This window comes from Trichomycterus rosablanca, chromosome 14, assembly GCF_030014385.1.
Source record: "Trichomycterus rosablanca isolate fTriRos1 chromosome 14, fTriRos1.hap1, whole genome shotgun sequence".
Lineage (NCBI taxonomy): Eukaryota > Metazoa > Chordata > Actinopteri > Siluriformes > Trichomycteridae > Trichomycterus > Trichomycterus rosablanca.
The window spans coordinates 21,221,678-21,247,417 of record NC_086001.1 but is presented as its reverse complement, the minus strand read 5'-3'; the positions used below and the strand labels follow the sequence as shown (position 1 = coordinate 21,247,417).

Genomic DNA, 25,740 nt, shown 5'->3' with positions numbered 1-25,740 from the left:
GTTCCACCGAGATTTGAACTCAGATCATTGGATTCAGAGTCCAGAGTGCTAACCATTACACCATTACACCATAAAAGAAGAAATGAGCACAAAGGTTAATAATTACACTATTAACTCCACATGTTTTTATGTAGTGTTTATGGTATTTAAGCTGGATGGATAGATGGAAGTTAACATGTCAGACATCCCAAGTTGCAAAAACTCATTTCACGGAGCTAAAAAAAAGCTAAAACCCTCTCGCACACAGCAAGGGATTATGGGTGATAACAGAACTTTTAGGAGCTGCTTACTGAGCTACTAAACTAACTGTTGGCATCACAAACACATTACTGTGTACTACATAGTGCACTAGATAGTGTGCAAGATAATAGATTCATGTTCCCTACATAGTGCACTAGATTGTATATTAAAAAATAATTTGTTTTTTACTTAGTGCACTAGCTAGTGTACTAGATAATAGACCTATGTTTCTTACATAATGCTTTAGGTAGCGTATTAGTAAACAGATTTAGGTTCCCTACATAGTGCTCTAAATTGTATATCAGATAATGGATTTATGTTCCCTACATAGTGCACTAGATAGTATTTTAGATATGAATTTATGTTCCCTTCGTAGTGAACTAGATAGTGAATTAGACAATTGGTTAATTTTCCCTACACAGTGCACTAGAAAGTATAACTAGATGATGATTTGTGTTCCTTACATAGTGCACTAGATAGTGTATTACATAATTATGTACCCTACATAGTGCACTAGATAGTGTATTACATAATTAATTATGTTCCCTACATAGTGCACTAGATTGTATATTTGATCATAGATTTATGTTCCCTACACAGTGCGCTAGATTGTATATCAGATAACGGATTTAATACGCGATTGTATTAATAAAATCTGTGTCGCCTGTGTGTGTGTGTGTGTGTGTCGCTCTTGGCCGCTCGTTCTAGATTCCGGGAGATTTTATCTGACTTGTGGGAATCAGGGAGCCGCTATGTATATGCTGGAGACTCCCGGAACTTTTTCTGTACTTTATTTTACAAAAAGCCAGAGTGTACAATGAGAGGGGGAATTATGTTTCTTATTATATAATTGTTTCTCAACAAAAACCCCAGACTTCATTAGTTTATTACATTAATAAAATTACTTTTTATTCACCTATAAACTGTAGTGGGTTTTCACTGCACATGATGAACTAATTAACACAAAATCATTTATTAGTCAAAGCAAATTGATGATACATTCACCTCATAAATCATGATACACTGCTCTTCCCTACATGAAAGTAAGTACAAAATATTGGTATCTGATCGATATCGGCGATACTGACCCTGTATTTACTTGGTATCGGATCGATACCAAATGTTGCAGTATCGCACACCACTAATACAGATGTGCTAATGGAGATGTTTTACTACTACCCAGCTAGCAAAAAATGTATGGCCCAGTTCTGGGCCATATTCGGCATGCCGGAACTTTTTGTGTCGGCCCACATCCGGCAGCCAGATCTGGCCCAGTGTCAAAATGAATGACGGTTAGATTGTGGCCCGTATACGGCTGCCCGGATCCCAGCCATGACTGCCAGCAATATGCCAGCACTTAACCACCTGCTAGCCAGAACAACCATTATCGGGCCAATAATGGCCCAGTTCTGGCCTGCAGTAGATTTTTAAAAAGGCTTTCCCCAGCCATATGTAACCTTTAATGGTCACTGGGACTACTTCAAATGTTCTTGCTCTTTATTAATAAGTACAACTATTGCAAATAATGTATTAATAAGAAGACAAAGGTGAAGAATAAGAATAATAGTAACAAAAATGTACACATGTTTAACATATATGTATGTATGTCTTAAAAAAATTTCTTAAATAGTACTATATAGTACAGTTAAACCAGTAACAGAAAAAAAACTAATGTACACCAACATTTTTATCATGTATTTTTATTTATTATAAGTTAATAATAAAAAATAATAATATAATAGCCATAATTTCCTGCCTCACACTGGTCTTCAATTCTGAAATGAAACCAAAAACAGAAATGAAAAACGTTGAATGTTGAAGAAAATAATGCCACAAGCATTGTCCAGAACAGTACTTTAGCAAAACAGTGTCTTCAGTAGGTTGAATAACATAAGCACAAACTATTATGAGAATGAAGTTGAAATATTATGGCCAAAGAGTGGTTGTTTGTATTGTACACTTCCACCCACATGACATTATGACTAAACCCGTCAATGCAACCATTTATAGCGATGCTGATCGGCTTTAGTTTATCGTACGAGTCCATAAGGCTCGAATTAAAATACTGGTGATGACGCAGACACCAAGCACACTGGTGGCGCACGTTCTTCTAAATAAATACAGTTTATTGCAAAGCTGTTTCATTGTCCTTTTACCAGGGGCGTCGTAGTGGGGTGAAAAGTGGGACTGAGTTACCAGGGTCCCAAGTCGGGGGAGGGCCCTTGAGGAGTCTAGAAAGAGTCTGGACTGAGGTGGAGGGGGCCCATGGGCACTGCTTGTGCATAGGGCCCAGAATTTGGTGCTACGCCCCTTACTTTTATTCAAACAAATTGGTGCTGATGTGCCAGGAGATCATGAACATCTCTCATTTTAACACAAGAAAGTTGCTATGGCCATAATATTTTGACTTTAATCTCAAAATAATATCAACTTTATTCTTGAAATAATATCAACTTTATTCTCAAAATCGAACATTTTCTTTAAAGTGGCCCTATTGTATTTTATGTCCATATCATGCACCCCTATTTTTCAGTCCCTTGACATGCAGTGTTTAAGATATTTCATTTACTTACATTGGTTTGAGAAGATCAGTTCAGATGATTAAACAGGAAGTTGAAGCTGCTGATGAAAGAAGGACAGGTATAAGTACAGAAGGTAAAATAGGTGTATTATCAAATGATATAATTGCAAATTACTGTTTAAAAAGATACACAGTGGTATCAGGCAATCTACCTCATGTTTGACATCTGTACTATATTTGATCATTTAATTGATGATGAAGTCACTTCAGGAAAGTGAAAATTTTGATGACAGGCAAAAAAGATAATAGATAGGATATTGCAGTTGTAATTGTATATGAGTCATAATTATTTATGTTTACTGTAGAAAAAAACAGATATTTAATACATTGAATGCATTTAATTAAAAACAATTCTCAGCAGTAAATGAACAATTACTAAGCAATAAACAGTTAAAATTTATTATAGTCAACTAAGGCCTTTAAAGTAAATGTGTAAAATATTCTGAACCAAATAAACAAGAGCAAAAGATACACTGTACTGATATTACTGTAATATTGTATTTACTAATCTAACACATTGAAAGTAATCGCTATTATATATCATTGTATTAAAAAAACACACTGTCATATAATTGTATTCCATAAACTACACGTTAAATTAATTAAAACCTTTCACTTCAAACAAAAAAATATATAATACAATTTAAAAAAATAATATATGGATACTTAATGAGTTAATGCAATTTAAATAGTTTTCATATTTTTTCATTGACATTTTTTTATTTAAGCTAGATAAACCCAATTAATTTCTTGTTAAACCCTTGTCTTTTTGTAGTGAAACTTCATTCAGTAACTTGACTATTCCTTTCATGTCTCTTTTCTCTGTCCTTTCTTCCTCCTTCCCTGTCCCCAGAAAGCTGAAGCCACCTTTTTATGTGTTTTTCTATTTCCCCATCCGTTGCGTTTGCAGTGAAACTGTTTCTCCTGACAGCAGCTAAAACATATTGGAAAACATACATAGTATACAAAAAGAACACAGTGTATCAGGTATATCTACACTGTGGCTACATTGTATTAAAACAACACCATCATTGACCATTTTGTCAGGTACACAGAAGGTGGATAAGTGAACTAGACTCAGGAGTGATAAACAATTATAGTCTAAAGCTCATTTGTTCCTGCACAATTTATCAGCCCCTCACATTCTGCTGTAACGTTTATAACATCTATGGTAGGGGTATATGATAAAATGACACCTCAGTGTATATAAATATTCTTTTAGTGCTCATTTTGTACTGTATATGTTCCAGTATGTATAAATATGTAAAATATTCTGTCTTTTACCCTGCCAAAACAAAGTCTTTTAAAACTTTTAAATTATGAATATTAATAATAAAAAAAAAACTACCCAAGATTATATCTTTCAGTTTGGTCGATTTAAATGGATTTTTTTCATTTGCTCCTGTCCAGTTTATTTTTTTTGCCAGGTCATTTGTTACTGTTTTTTGCATAATTCTCCAAACAGTTTCCTTCACAGTCATACCTCCAGAAAAACCAAAACACTCAATCTGTAAAAGAAAAAAAAAACATTATTTTTTTATTTCAATAAACTGAAATTAAGAATGCGTAAATTTGACAAGTTTCTAAGATCGCCAAATATAATCCAAATTATCCCTAATTAACCCAAATGTAATCCATACTGCACATTCACTGAGCTAAACTGCACACAGAAATGGGTGATTGTCTGTTACTGCACCACAGTCAGTATACATACTGTAACCAAATGTATTTGGACACTTTACACCACACACTACACACACACACACACTTTGACAAACACCCAGGACACAAAAGCAACAGTCTAATGGCACTTTAGCAACCATTTTAACATTATTAGCTGCATATTATAATTATTTCTTATAATGCAAAACATTTTACAGCTTTTATAGAAATATAAACAAATGCAATGTTTTACATTTTCTAATGTTGTGCTCACTAATAAAAGTCAAGAAGTTTTAAGTAAAAAAAAAGTTATCTGCTCGTAAACATAGTAGAGGGTCACTTAAGAACACACCATGGTTAAGTAAATTGTCAAATTGTATCTTTTAAAGGTACTATAACAAAGTACATACATAACAGGTAAAATTTAACATAGAAAGCACTTACTAGTCTCTTCTGAAGATCAGAGTCTGCCTTGAGGTTAATGTCAAATTGTCTGAACTGGGATTCGTTTGCAAGTGGAGCAGTAAATTCCTCAATTTGTTTTGGATGATTTTTTCCTAATGCAATTGTGATGGACCTAAGTAGGCCTAGCATTTCATTTTGTTGTTGTCGCAGAATCTCTAATACAGTTAAAATTTCCCTCCCGATTACTGTTAGTAAAAAATAACTTACAGTTAATAATTTCAATTTCTAAATACACACACACACACACACACACACACACACACACAAATTGTAAAACTACAAAGTGCTTCTATATGGTAAGTGGAGCTGATAAAATGGACAGTGAGTGTAGAAACAAGGAGGTGGTTTTAATGTCATGGCCGATCAGTGTATATCTACTGTATATACACAGTATATATATTATATATTATATATATATATATATATATATATATATATATATATATATATACAGGGGTTGGACAAAATAACTGAAACACCTGTCATTTTAGTGTGGGAGGTTTCATGGCTAAATTGGACCAGTCTGGTGGCCAATCTTCATTAATTGCACATTGCACCAGTAAGAGCAGAGTGTGAAGGTTTAATTAGCAGGGTAAGAGCACAGTTTTGCTCAAAATATTGCAATGCACACAACATTATGGGTGACATACCAGAGTTCAAAAGAGGACAAATTGTTGGTGCACGTCTTGCTGGCGCATCTGTGACCAAGACAGCAAGTCTTTGTGATGTATCAAGAGCCACTGTATCCAGGGTAATGTCAGCATACCACCAAGAAGGACAAACCACATCCAACAGGATTAACTGTGGACGCAAGAGGAAGCTGTCTGAAAGGGATGTTCGGGTGCTAACCCGGATTGTATCCAAAAAACATAAAACCACGGCTGCCCAAATCACGGCAGAATTAAATGTGCACCTCAACTCTCCTGTTTCCACCAGAACTGTCCGTCGGGAGCTCCACAGGGTCGATATACACGGCCGGGCTGCTATAGCCAAAACTTTGGTCACTCGTGCCGATGCCAAATGTCGGTTTCAATGGTGCAAGGAGCGCAAATCTTGGGCTGTGGACAATGTGAAACATGTATTGTTCTCTGATGAGTCCACCTTTACTGTTTTCCCCACATCCGGGAAAGTTACGGTGTGGAGAAGCCCCAAAGAAGCGTACCACCCAGACTGTTGCATGCCCAGAGTGAAGCATGGGGGTGGATCAGTGATGGTTTGGGCTGCCATATCATGGCATTCCCTTGGCCCAATACTTGTGCTAGATGGGCGCGTCACTGCCAAGGACTACCGAACCATTCTGGAGGACCATGTGCATCCAATGGCGGTGCCGTGTATCAGGATGACAATGCACCAATACACACAGCAAGACTGGTGAAAGATTGGTTTGATGAACATGAAAGTGAAGTTGAACATCTCCCATGGCCTGCACAGTCACCAGATCTAAATATTATTGAGCCACTTTGGGGTGTTTTGGAGAAGCAAGTCAGGAAACGTTTTCCTCCACCAGCATCACGTAGTGACCTGGCCACTATCCTGCAAGAAGAATGGCTTAAAATCCCTTTGACCACTGTGCAGGACTTGTATATGTCATGTCCAAGACGAATTGACGCTGTATTGGCCGCAAAAGGAGGCCCTACACCATACTAATAAATTATTGTGGTCTAAAACCAGGTGTTTCAGTTATTTTGTCCAACCCCTGTATATATACACACACACACATTTACATTACATTTTTAGCACTTAGCCCACTCCCCGGCAATCTTCAGATTACTAATCCAGTACCTTAACCACTAGGCTACCACTGCTCTCTCTCTCTCTCTCTCTCTCTCTCTCTCTCTCTCTCTCTCTATATATATATATATATATATATATATATATATATATATATATATATATATATATATATATATATATATATATATATATATATATATATATATATATATATATATATATATATATATATATATATATATATATATATATATATATATATTAGGGCTGTCGAAGTTAACGCGATAATAACGCATTAACGCATTCTCAATTTAACGCGATTATAAAAAATAGTGCCGTTAACGCAAATTCTAGTTCATGTTGAGACTTGACTGGTAGAACAAACGTTTTAATGTCGGACTTGCCACATAATGTAACCGAGCGTCGTAGTGTCGTAGTAATGCACTTGCATAATAAAGAAGCTGCCAGTCCTCCATTCACGTAACGCTAGGATGGACACTTAAAAATCCTCCTTTTGGAGTGAACTGGTTTCATTTTTGATCAATATTATTTACCATTGGCTCAGGTACATGTCAGAACAAATGCTTTGTATTTCATTGGTTTAACAGCCTCATTTCACTGCTTACAGCGCTACCACTGGCCAATCGGAGAAGGTCCGCCCTCTAAATGCTAGTCTGTGATTGGGTGGTTGAATTTCGCCCGCCCTCTCTGTTTTGTAAGCATGATCAGGAACGCGGTGAAAATGCCAAAAAGTAAACTTTTGAGGCAGCGATGAACGGACCTAAATATGAAAAGACACAACATTTAGTGAGTAAAACAGTCATTTGTTATATAATTCTTGCTTAAATTGGTCAAAAACTCTGTTATATGGGTTCTGGATTCATTCTGTGTGTTGCAGTAGCATGTCCCCCTGTTCCTAATATGATGTCCGGCTTTTTGGGGTGTAATGTCCTCCTTTTTGTTACTATGAATCTGGCCACCCTAGTCTAAACACACTCAGTTCGTGTAGAAACGTCCATTAAACCACTGGATAGTATTACTGCCTAGTATGTGAGTGAATAAAACTCCCTTACAGTTTTCTCTTGTCCCAGCAGTTTTTAACATCAGTACATTTAGCATAAAATGTGTTCAGCATTGTAATTGTAACATTTCACTTAAAAATCCTTGTTTTCTATAACATTTACACAGAATTTTTTTAATGCGATTAATCGCGATTAACTATATGAAATTCTGAGATTAATCGCGATTAAAAATTTTAATCGTTTGACAGCCCTAATATATATATATACACATATATATACATATATATACATATATATACATATATATATATATATATATATATATAATTTATTGGATATTGTGAGTATGTGACACTTACCTGCACATACTGGGCTTGGTTGTTCCTGAACGGTTTGCTGGTGAATGACTGGAGGTATTAAAACTGAAGTGACAGGCCTATTCATGTCTGGTGGAGTCACCTGTGTGTCACGCTTGGAGCCTCAGGGTGATCCTGTGCTCCAGTGTGCCATGCCCTTCTCTCCCCAGTCTCCAGCCAGCCTCCCTCTCCTGATTGGTTAGCTGGGGCTAATTAGCCCCAGCTGCTACTATTTAGGAGAGGCTCAGGGAAAGGCTGGTTGGAGACTATTTCAGAGTAACTCTGTCTGTTTGCCCCTGGTAATTCTGTCTGTTTGCCCCTGGTAATTCTGTCTGTTTGCCCCTGGTAACTCTGTTTTACCTTCCTCCTAGCTCCTGTCGGTCAGTTTAGCCTGTTCCTGTTATGTTAGCCTGTTTAGTCTGTTCATGCCTTGTTTAGTCTGTTTAGTTCTTGTTTAGTTCTGTTCATTCCATGTTTCATCTGTTTAGTCCTTGTCTAGCCTGTTTAGTCATGTTTGCCTGTGTAGCTTTGTTAGCCTGTTTAGTTTCGTCCCTGTTTAGCCCCTGTCTGTTAGCCTAGTCCTCGTTTGTTAGCCTGTGTGTACTAGCCTCCGTTTAGCCTTTGTTTAGTCCTGTTCAGTCTGTTTAGTCCTGTTCAGTCTGTTTAGTCCTGTTCAGTCTGTTTAGTCCTGTTCAGTCTGTTTAGTCCTGTTCAGTCTGTTTCGTCCTGTTCAGTCTGTTTCGTCTTGTTCAGTCTGTTTCGTCCTGTCCAGTCTGTTTAGTTCTGTTCAGTCTGTTTAGTCCTGTCTAGTTCTTGTTTAGCTTAGCATAGGTTGTGTGTTTGGTTTTGTTTTCATTTATCTTGTTCTGTGTTCTGTCCTGTCTTTATTATTAATAAATATAGTTTTCTTTCACACATCTCCGCGTTTGTGTCCGCCCCTCCTGTCCGTCTAGCCCACAAACCGTTACACTGTGGTGCCTCTGCAAAGTGAGGCCTGGCTCTTTTGGCAGGAGGTTTATAAGCTTTCTTTTCACCTTCACTTTCACTGTCAGATTCGAGAAATCTTCTATTTATCCTACAAATTAAGGTTTATTATTTATTAAGTACATATTTTCAGTATTCACGTATAATTGAACTTACATAGTAGACATACTACTACATACACATTGCTTGCAAAAACAAAATGTTATACAGTAACTCCAAATACAACCTGTACACTACAGCAATTACAGTGTGGCCATTGAACCATATATCTTGTAATGCATTTTTATATGTGCCCCTGAAACATTAATCATTATAAGAGTACCTTCTGATTCTTTTTTTTTTACAGCCGGTACATTATCTTCTTCTGCTGTCTGTAGATCTGACACAATTTCTGCTCTTGGCAGCTTGCTTCTAGCAGCTTGGAAAGACTCTAATAAAATAGAAAAATATATGTAAATTATGTGGACAAAGATTCACTATATATATATATATATATATATATATATATATATATATATATATACTTTTTTTGTAAATATTTTTAAATCCAGATATATAGCATATATGTCACAACAATGATTTCATAACTAGTGATTATTTAGTTGTAGAAATGGGGTCAGAACTGGTTATATGTAATGTATTATGTATAACGTATACAGTAGCAAATTATTAAATGTGTTGGAACAGACCTTTAGAAACAAAAAAAAAATACACTTTTAAACCAAGCAGGTTTTGTCTAAAGAACAGAGAATCCATTTAGGGACTTGAGTTAAAGTAAAGGACAAAGTGCTGTAAAGAATTTTATATATCTTTTAAAGCCTCTGTGACACATACGGTAGCACAGGGAATTATGGGTTAATATAACAATGTCAAGCTGCCATTACTGGTCATGACTAGGGCTTTAGGTCGGACAGTCCGGTTTTTCAGCTACCAGTCTTCCGCCCACGCAACGCTAGGACGGACACTTATTAATCCTCCTTTTGGAGTGAACTGGTTACATTTTTGATCAAAATTATCTGTCATTGGCTACATGTCAAAACAAATGCTTTGTATTACATTGGTTTAACAGTCTCATTTGACTGCGTATAGTGCTACCTATCGTGGCTCACCCACCACTGGCCAATCGCAGAAGGTCCGCCCTCTAAATGCTAGTCTGTGATTGGGTGGTTGAATTTCGCCCGCCCGCTCTGTTCTGCATACACCTCTACTTGGGTCAATTAGTAAACTTTTGGAGGCAGCGAGGAACAGACTTAAATATCAAAAGTAGACACAACATATGGTGAGTAAGACAGTAATTTGTTTGTTGTTATCTTGCTTAAATTGGTCAAAAACTGTGTTATTTGGGTTTGGGGGTGTATTGTCTTCCTTTTTGTTTAAGTAGTGTTACACTTACTAGTGTTACACTATGCTGTTCATAGTCACATGTACATTTTGTGACACACCTCAAATTTTCAGCGGCAGGCTGAGAAGGGTCCACCACCCAAATATTACACAGTCAAGAGAGGCTCTGTGGTCAGAAACCGACCAAAATTAAACTGGTACTAAATAAGTATTTATAAAATGAAATATTAACTTGTTGGCCTATTACACTCACTTACCACTTGTATATAGAACACGGACAGCAAATGCATCCCAGTCTACAGTTGGTACTTCTTTGGAAATTACAGCTGCCCTCATTCTTCCCCTATTTTTAAATTTTGGCCATCTGCATATATCATTATTTACCCAGTTGTCTGGTACAACCTCTACTTCCTTTGTTGTATTAAATTCAACAATGTGATACATATCTGTATAACAGACAGGAAAACAGCATAAAATATGAATTTATTAGATACATATTATTATATTTTTACACAATAGATATACATACATACGTATTCCAGCATTGATCATGTACACAAAAATATTTATATCATATGCAATAAACATAAAAAAAATCATTAACAATAAACAATCAGCAGTAATGGCAATATAAATGTATTTACATATTTATGAGAACTACAACAAAGATTTATACATTCTATTATTTACCTGTACTAGTTCACAAAGTAGCATATGAAAAGTGAGTAGTGAATATTTAAGTTGTGGACCTTAACAAGTGATTCTGTATAATTCAAGTATGCATTTATTTAATGGATGTTTAAAAAAAAAAGTTTAGGTGTTTGATGCTGTACAATTTGTATTCAAACATTCTAGGTAACATGAAGCAAAGGAATTGCTACATATTTTTGATGAAGAGGAAGAAGTACATATTTCTGTAAGCTGTCACTGACAACGGAATATTTGAGTTCAGGAACCAAACAAGAGACTGTATAGATTCCAACATCATAAGATTTCATTGGATAATGAAAAAAAGGTTCTCTGCACATGAAATTTTGATAAACAAGAAAAGTGGTTCCCTCACTGACAACAATATTTAAAACTAATGAAATGTCACCATTAATTCTCACACAGTTCTCCGGTGCTACACATCTGATGTATATCTTGTTTAGACATATTTGTTTGTACTGCTCGGTCACTGATGTAAGATCTGTTGGAACTGGACCGTTTTGGTGTTTCTTTTTGCACATTCCAACATGAGTATCAACAGTGTCTTCAGTCAAATTACTGTCCATTTCAGACACCCGTCTTACAATCTGAGATACAGCATTTTTGGGATTTCTGATGAGTCTTTTTAGTTTACTCAAATAATTTTCAAAGGGAAATCCTGAAAAGATATCTAAATGGCCATGCACTTTCACATCATTGCTTAAGTGAACTAGACTGTGTACGTTGTATACTAACTTATCAGCCCCATAAAGCTCACTGAAATGTTCAACAAACAAATTCAATAAATTGTTAGCAAAATCAACCATTTGAACACTCAGTGTTGGACATGCTAAAATATGTACAGCCACAGAAAGCAACATAAAATTATTGTACATCTGAGGGTGTACACTGTCTTTGAGAACTACCGGCTGTTAGGTTTTTCAGAACATAAAAACGTACATTTAATATGGGAAGTTTTATGGCGCTGCGCATGCTCCCTCCCTATCTCCTACAGAGAGGGGGGGGGGGGGCGGAGCCCTGAGCTTTTTAGCACATTTCATTGGCTCCAACAGCAGTGGCAGAGGAGGAGCCCAGACTAGTTTAAAAAAGAGAGGCGCGGTGTGAAACGGCCTCTTTCTTACGTGGTTGTGTGTCTAGACTGCAGGAGAGAAGGAGCGCCGGCCGGCTTAGCTCTGATATATATTCACAGATTATTTTTACACTTAATAAAGTGTTTTAAAGAGTACTTTCTGGACTTCTCGACTGCTTTCTTCAGAACCTGTTGAACCAAAAGATTCATCCTAACAAATGGTAGCCAGAGGATGGTTCAGGAGGTCTGACAATTGCATCAGAATTAATTCAGCTGACTGAGGTAAGACCAGGAATTCTGAAAAAATCTTTTGTGCTCAGTATAAGGCGCGCGCCTGCTTAAGGTAAACAGACGTTCTCTGTATATATTAGTTGCATTTATTATTTAGCGTACTGAGTGTGAAAGTGAATCTCAGAATCCGTAAGTGTCTGATTAAATTACTAAAGTATCATTAGATAGTTTAAAACTGTGAATATATGTTGGAGCTAAAAATGTGTTTCCTGATATCTGAGTTTGAACCAAACCGGTTAAAATAAACTGTACAGGGCGCCATTGTGTTGGACTGGGCTAGGCCTGGGAACACCATTGGAATGCAAGGAGAATCCGTCTGTTCGGGCAACGGGGTTCGCCTAATTTGAGAGTTACACATCTTAAAAGAATCTGACTGTTTGGGTAACGGGATTTGATTAAGAAGAGTGTTCTAAATTTTAACGAATCTGTCTGTTTGGGCAACGGGATTCGGTTAATTTGATTGTTACAAATCTTAAAAGGAGAGCCTGTCGGTTTTGATAGCGGGGCTTGAATAATAAGATTGTAATAAAGACGGGCTTGTCTGTTTGGGCAACGGAGCGCCGTTTAATCTTGAAAGAATCTTTTGGTTCTGGGAACGGGATTCGATCTATAAGATTATGCTAAATTCGAGCTCGTCTGTTTTGGCAACGGGGCTCGAGTAATTTGATAATTCTAAATTCTAAATTCGGTTCGATAACAGTACATCAGGAGTTTTGTTTGTCAGTAAGTCTCTGTGTATGTTTGTCTGTGAAACCGTGTGCTGGATGTGCAACGTGGTTTCTTTTGTTGTCGGTGCCATTTTGTTTCTTGAGAACGCAGCGTGGCTTTCTGTCTATCCGCCATTTTGTTTTCTGTCAGTCCGCCATTTTGTTTCTTGAGAACGCAGCGTGGCTTTCTGTCTATCCGCCATTTTGTTTTCTGTCAGTCCGCCATTTTGTTTCTTGAGAACGCAGCGTGGCTTTCTGTCTATCCGCCATTTTGTTTTCTGTCAGTCCGCCATTTTGGCTCTTGGGAACGCAGCGTGGCTTCCCCGTCTATCCGCCATTTCGGCTCTTTATGCGCAGCGCAGCGATATCTTTGTCTTTGTACGCCTGGATCGGGTAAGTGCTGCAGTTAATTTTATAATCAAATTTATTTTTATAATCTTAAGATAACTGAGTTAAGACAAGTATTTGTTATGGTACCTTACTAAGTGTGTTTTAAGGTAGATAGCGTTCTTGAACTTTAAGGTTCTTAAACCAGGAAAGGGGGTACTTAGAGTGGAATTCATCCATGTGTGACATAGGACATTTTCCACACATAATTAAGGAAAATCTCCTTAATCAGAGTTGTTATAGTGAATAAGATTAAAATTATGTGAGTAACACAGCGCTTGTTAGTCGTGATAGGAGATTTGCTGGGTGTATTGGTGCATGTATTGTTGAGAGATTGTTATATTGTTTTTTGTTTTAATGTGTGGGGTAATGCTGGGCAATAATTCGACATCAATATGTCGCAAGTGGGGAATGTTTCAATAGCGGGGATATGATTTTAAACAAATTCGATCAATACACATACATACACGAATCCAGTGCTTAGTGTTACCGCTCTGATCACACTGGTTACTGTAACACAGTAGTTTTTAAAGCACATTTCACAGACTGTAATTTTGCTTTTGCTTAAGTATGTTTTGTATTAGTAATTGTTACATTTTGAATAGCATCTGTTACCGAGCAAAATAAAAATAAAAAACGCTAAAGAAATCACGAATTCAGTGAGTTGCGACTGGGAGTCGAGTCTTTTGTCTCGGTTCCTTTTGAAGAGCCGCGTATTTACATGGCGACTTCCGAAAGAGTCGGTTCCTTTGTTTCGGTTAGAAGAGCCGATTCATGGATTCGGATCATTTTACGACACAGAGGAGACCCCCTGCTGTTTACTCGGTGAGTACATTTTAAATGATTTACTTTCTACTTTTTGCTTGAGTGGATTTTCAGAGTAGTAACTTTACTTGTAATTAAGTAAAGATTAATTAAGGTAATAGTACTTTTACTTGAATACACTTTTTGGTACTCTTTCCACCTCTGATTAAGACATGTGTTGATATATTAGATTATATATTGTCAAAGCTTATGTTTATTTGAGAGTGAGGTCGTGTTTTTCTCTGTGTACAAATGCTGAATACAAGTTAAAAGGTAAAAGCCAATATGTTACTGTTTCTAAAATATTGTGTAGTTGTAAAGAGTGAGATTTCATAGCCCTATAAATCTTATGAGGTGTGATCATTTGTTTGCCTCTTGAATTAAATTGGAAATAATGCCTGAAGGTACCACTATTTCTGTAAAAGACAGGGACTCTGATCCCTTCTGGATTTGTGCAGAATTTTCTTTGTCTTTGTCTGCTACAGAAATATCCGTAGTTATGCTAAGTGATCTTGAGGGTTATACTTATCTAACTCGGTTAGTGCCAAATTATGTTCTATAACAAAGGAAAACATCTCACGTATCAAGTTAATGATTGTATAAATACTACAGTGTACTTCTAAAATTGAACATTATTATCAAATGCTGTAATGTACTTAATCCTACCACTTTTTACTAATTGCAGGAGATGGTGAACATCATGACTGTATTACTCTATCTATTTTTTCTGGGCCTGATAGGAATCCTGAATTGGAAATGTTTGTGAAAGGATTTGCATCCAGAGATGCTGCAACAGACAGGAAACAAGTGGGCTTAGTTAAAATTTTAGCAAATGATACTTTGTGTCATTGTCCCTCCTATTCAATTTATTGGCTTAAACTGTTGAACTACATGCTCTAATAACAGCCTCTAGACTGGCTGCAAGCAAAACTGCTTACATGTTTTCACATATGGAATCGAACAATTGGTTGTATTTGGTGGAAGAGTGTCTTGTTTTGACTAATTTAAATTTGGAAATCGCCCACCATACCTTGTTGCACAACTTGTGGGTGCAATTCTGCCGCCCAAACAGAGAGTCATTTTGTAAATTGTGCATATTCTAAAGTTTTGTTCCAATTTTACAGGACACTGCCAGAGGTGACACTGCCGACAAAGCGGTTACACACCTTCCACTACTCACTAACGACATTATTTGTTTAACAGGTCCAGCTAACACCAGACTTTGATTGAACTAACTTTAAAATTCTGTGCTTTCCAACAGGATAAACACATTTAGAAGGTTTATTTAATATTTTATTTTCAAGATTTGATTGTAAAATTTGAAAAAGGGGGGAGTATTATGGCAGGAATAAGAATTTATGTTTAATATGTATTAAATCCTGTGATACATTGTGCTGGGGCAGCTGGACTGGCAGACCTACGGATATGCATGCAGATTCAGGTACGTATATGCATGCAGATTCAGGGATGCCTGGTGAAGGAAATCTTCAGCCTTACCTCACATATGAGGACATTACATTTTGGTTTTGTTATGCCTTATTCCTTGACCTGCTAAACCTCGATCGATTGTCCCCATTGGTGGACACTTTTGTCTGCCAGCTAGTGGTAGCAAAAGTACTAGAACACTAATAAAGTCTGTCCCTGCTTCTTTATTGAGATTTTGACGTTATGTTTTGCACTTTGGTTGCATTTATGACGGAAACGGTGGTTGCTCATTGCACGGGATTCAGGTTATATCGGGCACAGACATGGACAGTTCAGTGTCTCTGGTTCGCCTCGCTGGCATGTCTTTGGGCTGTGGGAGGAAACCGGAGCACCCGGGGAAAACCCACACGACAACATGCGGACTCTGCGGAGGGGGGACCTTCTTGCTGTGACAGTGTGCGACGGTACTACCCACTGAGCCACCGTGTCACCCAACTAATAAGGTTAAAAACAAAAGGAATAGGGAAAATGCATTGAAAAAATCAAAACTCGGGTCTCAGGAGATTAAATATAATTGCTTACACGGACTCTGGTAAGATTCAATTTAATTGGTAATATTTTTTGGAAATTGTTAATATTTGATGCTTGTGTTGTATCCGATGAATCTTTTCTAGCTAATTGATCAGGTCAACTCACTCAGTTTATACATACTTACAGAGTACGTACTAGATTGGAGGAAGTATGCACTACTCGGCCGGTAAAGAAGTACATACTTTCAGTACAGAAGTATGCAGTATGCACACAACACCGCTATATACTACATCCGCCATCTTACCAACGTCAAGTGATGACGTGGGACGTGATGACGTAATATCACCATGGTTACAGACTCATTACAAACCCCACTCGCCAAACTTTTGGATATTTATCGTCTTTTTGTTATTTATTCGTCTTTAAAATGTTTTATTTTATTTATCTTACTTACACTTGTAAACAGAGGACTCCGTTTTCCGCTATCTTTCTTGTTTCTTCTTCTGCTTCGAACGCCTACGCAGCTCCAGTTGCATTATGGGATACATTAGCGGACCACAAGTGTGCATCGCTTGCATACTCAAACATGGTTGCCCAGTAAGTAGGTCATCCGGGTACTTCTCGCATACCTCTTTATGTATACTATGTATTCGGACATACTAACCGCTCTCGTGTACTCATTTCGCGTACTATTGAGTATGGAAGTATGAGATTCCGGACGCAGCTTTAGACTGACTACGAGTCAAGGAAACAGACGGACCTGGCAAAGGACTCACCCGAACCTGAGTGTCTGAAAATTGATCTCGCATGAGGCCCTCAAACCCTTGCACTGAGTTAAGCTCAGCTCCCTTCTCAGTCCAGAGCTTCCTAGCCCATTTGCGAGCTGCACCACTCAGCCGAGACATCATAAACAGCACTTTTTTCAGTGGGCTGAGGGTCACTAAGGTACTGCAAGGTACTACCAGAGTCTGTACAAAAGCTGCCTCCTTAAATAAGGAGCAGCTGGAGATAAGTAGTCCAGGAGAACCAATAGAAAAGGCTGGAGACAGAGTGTGCTCACGGAGAGGCGGGCGTGGCACATATGAGCACACAGAGGCTTGCAGCGTGACAACAGGAAACAATAATATTGCATGTTTTTCTGCACATTTAAGTACAGTTTATTTACTGAATAATGGGGAGAAAAAAAACCTTAAATGTGCAGTGGCCTTTCTGTACCCTTCCCCCCCGTATGTTAAATTCAGTAAATATACAGTTGCATTAAAACGTACAGAGGCTGGGTGTCTGTAGTGGATGTGTTCATTGATTTTCTAAGTGGACAAAAATGTTCTTTCACCATGGTTATACACATTTTTACACAGCTAATTCGGTATGAACGTAGTGGGTGTGCAAACATCGTTACAACTATGCATGTCTTTAAAAGTTTGTTTGCATTCTTATACTGCAGAGAAGTATTTTTCTTTTAAGATGGTTATCAATACTGTCATGCATAAACCCTTTTTGTAATCATACACACTTACTTTCATTTAACAAAATATTGGACATGACTGACAATTTTGGAAGGATGTAAAATATTTTATTTGTAAGTGTTCTACTTAAAATTGTGAGTTAGAAATAAAATTTTATGTCTACAGAATTATGAATGCCTTTTTTTATGGGGACATATTTGTACTCCCTATAAGCAAACTGTACTAGTTTTAGCAGACATTGATAAAACAAACCTAAATGTTTAAATAGTGTCTTAACATTTCCACTGTTTTCCATTGGAAAACAATCCACTGTGGCAGTTTTCTTGCTATCACCCCATCATCCTCCAAAATGCATTCAGAAACTTTACTCCAAAAGAGCCTGGCAGAACTGCACGGCAGCCATATAGATATCAGCACCACGTGACTGTGATGTTGCTCTGGGGTCAATGAAGTCTCTGAGTGCTGTAAACTGCTCTGCTGTAAGTGGACAGCCTGTTGCAGGAACATGAATTCCAGCATTTCTAATGTGAGGTAACCCACTGCTCTCCCAATCAATCTCTGGGATGTCCAACACCTAGATTAAAAAAAAGCGCAAAAGTTCACTTATCAAGGAAATGCATCGTACCAACCAACAGTTTGACATTTCTTATGGTACTTGTGGCTTAAACCAGGGGTTCCAAACCCTGGTCCTGGAGTACCCCATGCCCTGCATGTTAGTGTTTTCCCTGCTCCCAGTACACCCAAACCACCAAATAAGTTCATTAACAAACCCTCCCTTAGGTGAAAGACGTGCATTAGAGGAAAAAAAAAAAAAAAAAAAAAAAAAATACAGGGCCGGGTAATCCAGAGTCAGTGTTGAAACACTGTGACCAAAACTTCCAAGTGGATTAGAGTAAATAAGGATATGTGATGGGTAACATACCTAGGTCAAAGGCTCTGGATGACAAACTCATTATCTTAAATCTTTAATTAACATAAATTAAAATAGAGTTGCTCATTTATAAATCATTAGCTAAAATTTGAATAAACAGCTATTAAACTGTCTAAAAATACCTTACTAATTTGTTTGCAGGCTGTTACATACACAGACAAAATAATACAACCATTTTAAGTTGAAACAGTTGGTACCTCCTCATTTTGGGGCTCCTGAACTGGCTTATAAACATGTCCTATTGCCCACAGCTGGTTCGGAGTCATGTTGCCTTCTGTTCTTAAGGGGTGGTTGTCCCAGCCATCTCGAAAAATGTCCAGGTCATCTTGAAGTCTTGGTACAAAGGTGTAATGGCAACAGAAAAGATGTGTTTGGTCTGCAATGTCAAGATAGTTGCCTTCCTCAAGATAGTGGAGGACATCATAGTACACGCTGGTCACTGCAGTCCATACATCTCGCCATAATCTCTCGATACTTAAAAGTAAAAGTACTACACATCAGACTTTATCACATGACAGTAAGGACTGCTGTAGCAGATTCTATTTACTATATGAAATGGTCTTGTTTTATAATAATTATTTATAGAAAGCATGTTATAATTCCTGAATAAACATAAAGAGTTGGGTTAGGGCCAAAACACAGGTAAAAGCATGTCATTTGTTAATCAACTAAAATAGTTAATTGTTGCATTAAGAGCAGGACAATCATCAAAGTATGTTGGACATCAGCCCCTGGGGCCATAGTGACAACTGGGTTACTTGAAGGCAAGACTACAGTTTGTGTATCCTTAATCACAGAGGTCTTCCCAGGATTAAAAAGAATATGAGAATGTCTGATACCAATTTATTTTGTTTAAACGCAACGCTGGTTGTGGACACTTTTTCCAGAAATGAAACTGCTCCTCCCAGTTCCACGGACTGTGAACATGAGGCGTGCTATCTGGACATTCTCAACTCCCTGATCCGCCCTTACTCTAGAATGTTGCAGAATATATTACAATTAGTGAATGGCACAATTATTAACTTAATACTGTTATGAGGTGGGGAGGAAGGACCCAAGGATGCGGAGGTTTAACTAAAAAGGGTTTTATTTACCAAATCATAAACATAATATACATAAAAATAAAAGAATAACAACAACAAAAAACACTTCGGGGAATCCCGAAGGCAGCCGGACGTCAGGGGCTGAAAAGGAACAAAAAGGCATACAAAAGAAAAGGGGAAGCGCGAGGCGCGAACCCAAGGCTCCTGCCTCCCGACCGGGAGCTTTAACAGCCTGCCACAGCGGCGCTAGTGGCAGACTCGCTCCCGGCGCTATTGAGGCAAAGAGTGGGTTCGCGAGATGGAACACCTCGCGCTGTTGGCCGAAGAACAATAGCTGGATGGCACGGCGCTTTCCAGCAGCTTATGCTGGCTAGAGCCATGCCAGCTACCGGGTGTGATTTATTTACGGACTTCAAAAGTTAAAGGCAAAGGCGCTGTCACCAGCCAGGGTGGCTGGTAAGTGGCCATTTGCGCAAGCGCTCCAGAGGGCGGAACGTGACGCTGTCACCAGCGGTTTACGCTGGGAGGGGGTCGCGTTCCTCTGGGCGCGATAACAGGATCTCACGGTGGCGGCGGCACGGCGGTTTGACGGCTCGGCGGCAGCGGCCTGACGGCGACCTGAAGGCGGCGACCAGGCGGCGGCGGCGGCTCGACAGCGGCGGCACAATAATAATAATAATAATAATAATAATAAGTTAAACTTATATAGCGCCTTTCTCAATGCTCAAGGACGCTTTACAACATTTTACAATACAATACAATACAATACAATACTTTTACAATACAATACAAAAACTATGAAAAATGCTCAGTAAAGAGAAGTGTTTTAAGCAAAGATTTGAAAATAGTGAGGGAAGACGCAGAGCGGAGAGCCGGAGGAAGGGAATTCCAGAGGCGAGGGGCAGCACAGGTGAATGAACGGCCACCCATATAAGCCCGCTTGAACCTGGGTACAGCCAATAAGTCAGAGTCAGAGGACCTAAGACTGCGACAGGGAGAGTGATACGTTAGTAAGGCAGCTAAATATACCGGGGCCAGGCCATGTAGCGCTTTAAATGTAAGTATAAGTAATTTATATTTAATTCTCAAAGAGATAGGTAACCAGTGCAGCTTAGCCAGTACAGGTGTAATATGGTCATATTTTTGGGAAAATGTAAGGATCCGAGCAGCAGTATTTTGGATACGTTGGAGAGGGCGGAGGGTTTTGGCAGGAAGCCCATATAAAATTGAATTGCAGTAGTCAAGCCGGGAGGTGACTAGAGCATGGACCAGAGTCTCAGCAGAGTCTTGTGAAAGCAAAGGACGAAGGCGAGAGATATTGCGCAAGTGAAAATAGGCAGATTTGGAGACCGATGCTAAGTGGGAGTCAAAGGAAAGGTGAGAATCGAAAAGGACACCAAGATTACGAGCACAATTTGAGGGACAGATGGCAGTGGAACCAATATTAAAAGTCACATCAGAGAGAGTAGAGACAGCAGATTTCGGACCAATAAAAAGAAACTCAGTTTTCAGAGCATTAAGCATTAAGTAATTATTATGAAGCCAGGAATGTAACTTTTGTATGCAACTGGTAAGCGAGGGGGGAGGCACAGGGTCAGAGGGTTTGAAGCTAATATATAGTTGAGTATCGTCAGCATAGCAATGAAAGCTCAGACCAAACTGGCGTACAAGGGGGCCAAGAGGGAGCATGTAGATGGTGAAGAGGAGGGGTCCAAGGACCGATCCTTGAGGAACACCTTGTGGAACCGGAACGGTAGCAGATGAGTGGTGACCAATACGAACAAATTGACACCTGCCGGTGAGATATGACTTAAACCAGGAGAGAGCCGTGTCCATGAGACCAATCTCAGACAGGCGTGCCAAGAGAATGTTATGATTAATTGTGTCGAATGCTGATGAGAGATCAAGTAGGAGGAGGATAGAGACAAGACCGTTGTCAGAGGCAAGAAGAAGATCATTTATAACACGAATTAGGGCAGTTTCAGTACTATGTTTAGAACGGAAACCTGACTGAAAGATTTCAGATAAATTATTAGCATCAAGGTAGTCGAGCAGCTGGGAGGCTACAACTCTTTCTAGAATTTTAGCGAGGAATGGAAGGTTGGAAATGGGTCTAAAATTGCTGAGAATGGACTGGTCTAAACCGGGTTTCTTAATGACAGGGGTGACAGCAGCAAGTTTCAAGCCATCAGGAACCAATCCAGAGCTAAGTGAAAGATTGACAATGTGGGAGATGGGAACAGATAAAGTAGCACAGCAGAGTTTGAGAAGGGCAGTAGGAGCAGGGTCAAGGAAAGAGGTGGCAGATTTCGATGTAGATATAATTCTCTCAATGGTACCAGCGTCAACAGTGGAGAAGCACGGAAATGAGCAAGAGGATAGAGAAATGTAAGAACCAGATATAGTGGAGATAGATTCCGAAGTGGAAAGTTCACTATATATGCCCGACACTTTATCTTGAAAGAAAGTGAGAAAAGAGTTACAGAGATCCGACGACGCAGTGACAGAGTTAGATGGGGGACACAGAATCTTTTTAACAATAGAAAAAAGTCTAGACGAGTTATTGCCAGCTTTTTTGAACTCAGAAGTAAGGTAGCTAGATCGAGCAGCATTTAAAGCTGCTTTATAATTGGCCAAGTGGTCCGCGAGCGCCAAGGCATGAACCTGCAGCGACGTTTTCTTAAACAGACGTTCAAGCCGTCGGCCCTGGGTTTTTAAGGTTCGAAGCTCAGGAGTATACCAGGGAGAGGAGTGAGAGGAGGGGACAACCCTAGTTTTAACAGGAGCAAGGACCTCAAAAGTATTTGTGAGAGCCTGATTATATATATTCACAGCCTGATTAACAGAGTGCTGAGACGTGACAGAGACAAAGTTCGAGGATAGTAGGGTAGCAGAGAAGGACAATGGGTTAACAGAGGAGAGGTCCCGATAGGTGATTACAGTCTTAGATGAACGAGCGAGGGCAGGCAGAGAGAGACTCGAAGTTATAAACAAATGATCCGAAACACCAATGTTGTGTCCTTGAAGATTACTGATATTATTAGTAGTGGAACAGATAAGGTCCAGGATGTGACCATGTTTATGAGTAGGAAAAGTTACATATTGTTGAAAATCAAAGCAGTTAATTAATGACAGAAATTCAGTAGAGTTTGAGGTTTTGGAGTCTAGGTGAATATTGAAGTCACCCAGCAAAACTACAGACGAAGTTTGACCACACACAGACGTCAAAACTTCAGACAAATCAGACAGAAAATCAGCAATGGGATTTTTAGGTGGCCGGTAGAGGAGTAAAAAGAGAGTAGGACTAGGGCACAAGATCTTAACCACCATGTATTCAAAAGAAGAAACCTTAGGGGAGTTACAGATACAGAGATTGATAGCCTGGGAGAAGAGCACAGCCAAGCCGCCACCTCTCCCAGAGGACCTAGGGGACGAAAGATGCTTAAATCCCGCCGGAGCAGCGGTGTTCAGATGGATATAATCATTAGGCTGTTGCCAGGTTTCAGTCAGAAAAAGAAGGTCAATGTTATTATGAATAATGTGATCACTGAGTAGAGCAGCCTTGTCAGTGAGTGAGCGACAGTTAAATAATGCCATGGTGAGCAAGCGATTATGAGAAGACCGAGTCAGAGCAGGTGGGCTGTTGGTACGAGGAATCGCACGTAGTACGCCAGGATCAGCGCCGCGAGGATGCCAGGTAGAACGTTTCCTGGGACGACGATCAGTAGACCAGATGACAGGGATTGCTAAGGCTGATGCTTGATAGATGAGAATAGGATGAGAAGGATGATGGGCATAACGCTGACTCCTGCGACCACGATGAACATACCGTGGACGACGAGAGATGCCAGCATTACGACAGAGGTTGTAAGTCACCGAGTCAAGATGATAAAAAGTTCTTAGGTCACGCAGATCAGCAGAAGTATAGTGTAGACAAGGGGATTTGGCATTATCCACGCCACGCGAGGGGCCACAAATAGCATCCATAGTCCCAATTAGACCAAAAATTACAGTACACAGGAGAAGAAAGCTGGAAAAGTTCATAATTGAAAGCTAGCTAAAGGAACACAACCACACACACCATCAAGGAGCAGTTAGCAGCAAGCTAAGAGCTATGCTATGCTAAGCTATGCTACGTTAGCCAACCAAAAGCAAGCAGCCCACAGACAGTCAAGCGGCAAACGATAAATAAGCCGGGTGAAAGGCAGAACAGCAGATACTGAGCAAAGGAGAGGTAACTCACTTACCACAGCAGAGCTGTAATGGGTGCAAACCAGTTGGAGCGGGCTCGCAGACAGCCAAAAGCACCAATAGCGGTGGGTCGGTAACTGAAACAGCTAGCGTAACCAGCCGATGCCGGTAAGAAAAACAAAGCAGCAGATGACAGCGACGCAGAGAATCCAGAGACAGTATGATCAAAAGCAATCCTCCGCATTTCAAAAGTAAGGATGAAAGTAGCAAAACAGCAATAATATCGTTGGAAAAGAAAAATAGACCGGAGTGGAGCGGCAACCATAACAACCGGCGCGCGTCGTTCCCAAACCGGAAGTCAATGTACAATGTACAATGGCAGCAGCTTGGCGGCGGCGGCGGCCTGGTGGCGCCCCAATAGCGGTGGCCCGGCGGCGGCGGCACGGCGGCGGCGGCACAACCTAGAGATAAAAAATAAACAAACATAAAAGGACACCGCAGTGCCAAACAAACTGAAAGAACAAAAAAAGAAACAGCCAACAGGAGCAGAAGGTGCGACGGCTACAGCTCTGCACCTATCCCTTAAATAAGGGAAAGCACAGGTGCAGCCCGTTCGCCCTAACGAGCTGGCCAGGTAATTAAATGCACAGCTCGTCTCTGCTCTGTAAGGCCTGTGGCGTCAGGGAGAGATGGCACATTCCCCTGACGCCACAGAGCCTAACAGTACCCCCTCCTTAAGGAGACCTCGAGTGCCCCCCCCAAAAAATTTTTGGGAGAGAACGGGGTCCTCCGCTGGGTCCAGTATTGGTCGCACCTTACTGTTATGAGGTGGGGAGGAAGGACCCAAGGATGCGGAGGTTTAACTAAAAAGGGTTTTATTTACCAAATCATAAACATAATATACATAAAAATAAAAGAATAACAACAACAAAAAACACTTCGGGGAATCCCGCTGGCAGCCGGACGTCAGGGGCTGAAAAGGAACAAAAAGGCATACAAAAGAAAAGGGGAAGCACGAGGCACGAACCCAAGGCTCTTGCCTCCCGACCGGGAGCTTTAACAGCCTGCCACAGCGGCGCTAGTGGCAAACTCGCTCCCGGCACTATTGAGGCAAAGAGTGGGTTCGCGAGATGGAACACCTCGCGCTGTTGGCCGAAGAAGGGGGGGTAACACCGACAATAGCTGGATGGCACGGCGCTTTCCAGCAGCTTATGCTGGCTAGAGCCATGCCAGCTACCGGGTGTGATTTATTTACGGACTTCAAAAGTTAAAGGCAAAGGCGCTGTCACCAGCCAGGGTGGCTGGGAAGTGGCCATTTGCGCAAGCGCTCCAGAGGGCGGAACGTGACGCTGTCACCAGCGGTTTACGCTGGGAGGGGGTCGCGTTCCTCTGGGCGCGATAACAGGATCTCACGGTGGCGGCGGCACGGCGGCTCGACGGCTCGGCGGCAGCGGCCTGACGGCGACCTGAAGGCGGCGACCAGGCGGCGGCGGCGGCTCGACAGCGGCGGCACAATGGCGGCAGCTTGGCGGCAGCGGCGGCCTGGTGGCGCCCCAATAGCGGTGGCCCGGCGGCGGCGGCAGCACAGTGCGGCGGCACAACCTAGAGATAAAAAATAAACAAACATAAAAGGACACCGCAGTGCCAAACAAACTGAAAGAACAAAAAAAGAAACAGCCAACAGGAGCAGAAGGTGCGACGGCTACAGCTCTGCACCTATCCCTTAAATAAGGGAAAGCACAGGTGCAGCCCGTTCGCCCTAACGAGCTGGCCAGGTAATTAAATGCACAGCTCGTCTCTGC

General features: G+C 40.1%; 1 protein-coding gene across 1 annotated transcript; it reads right to left on the bottom strand.

The window, feature by feature from the left end:
• Positions 1-18,137: 18,137 nt before the first annotated feature.
• On the bottom strand, positions 18,138-24,279 carry LOC134326193 (uncharacterized). Its single transcript, XM_063008385.1, has 3 exons — positions 23,995-24,279; positions 18,902-19,178; positions 18,138-18,347 (listed from the first exon to the last, which is right to left on the bottom strand). The coding sequence occupies exons 1-3, from the start codon at positions 24,261-24,263 to the stop codon at positions 18,138-18,140; spliced, it is 756 nt and encodes a 251-aa protein (XP_062864455.1). The 5' UTR covers positions 24,264-24,279.
• Positions 24,280-25,740: the final 1,461 nt, after the last annotated feature.

Bases quoted from the DNA above. Each gene is read 5' to 3' on its own strand.
- LOC134326193 (XM_063008385.1), bottom strand. From the start codon at position 24,263: ATGGTTGCCGCTCCACTCCGGTCTATTTTTCTTTTCCAACGATATTAT. The intron at 19,179-23,994 runs GTAAGTGAGTTA...TTTACTTTTAAG, and splicing joins CCCATTACAGCTCTGCTGTG to TATCGAGAGATTATGGCGAG. The intron at 18,348-18,901 runs GTACCAACTGTT...TTTTTAATCTAG, and splicing joins AGGAGCCCCAAAATGAGGAG to GTGTTGGACATCCCAGAGAT.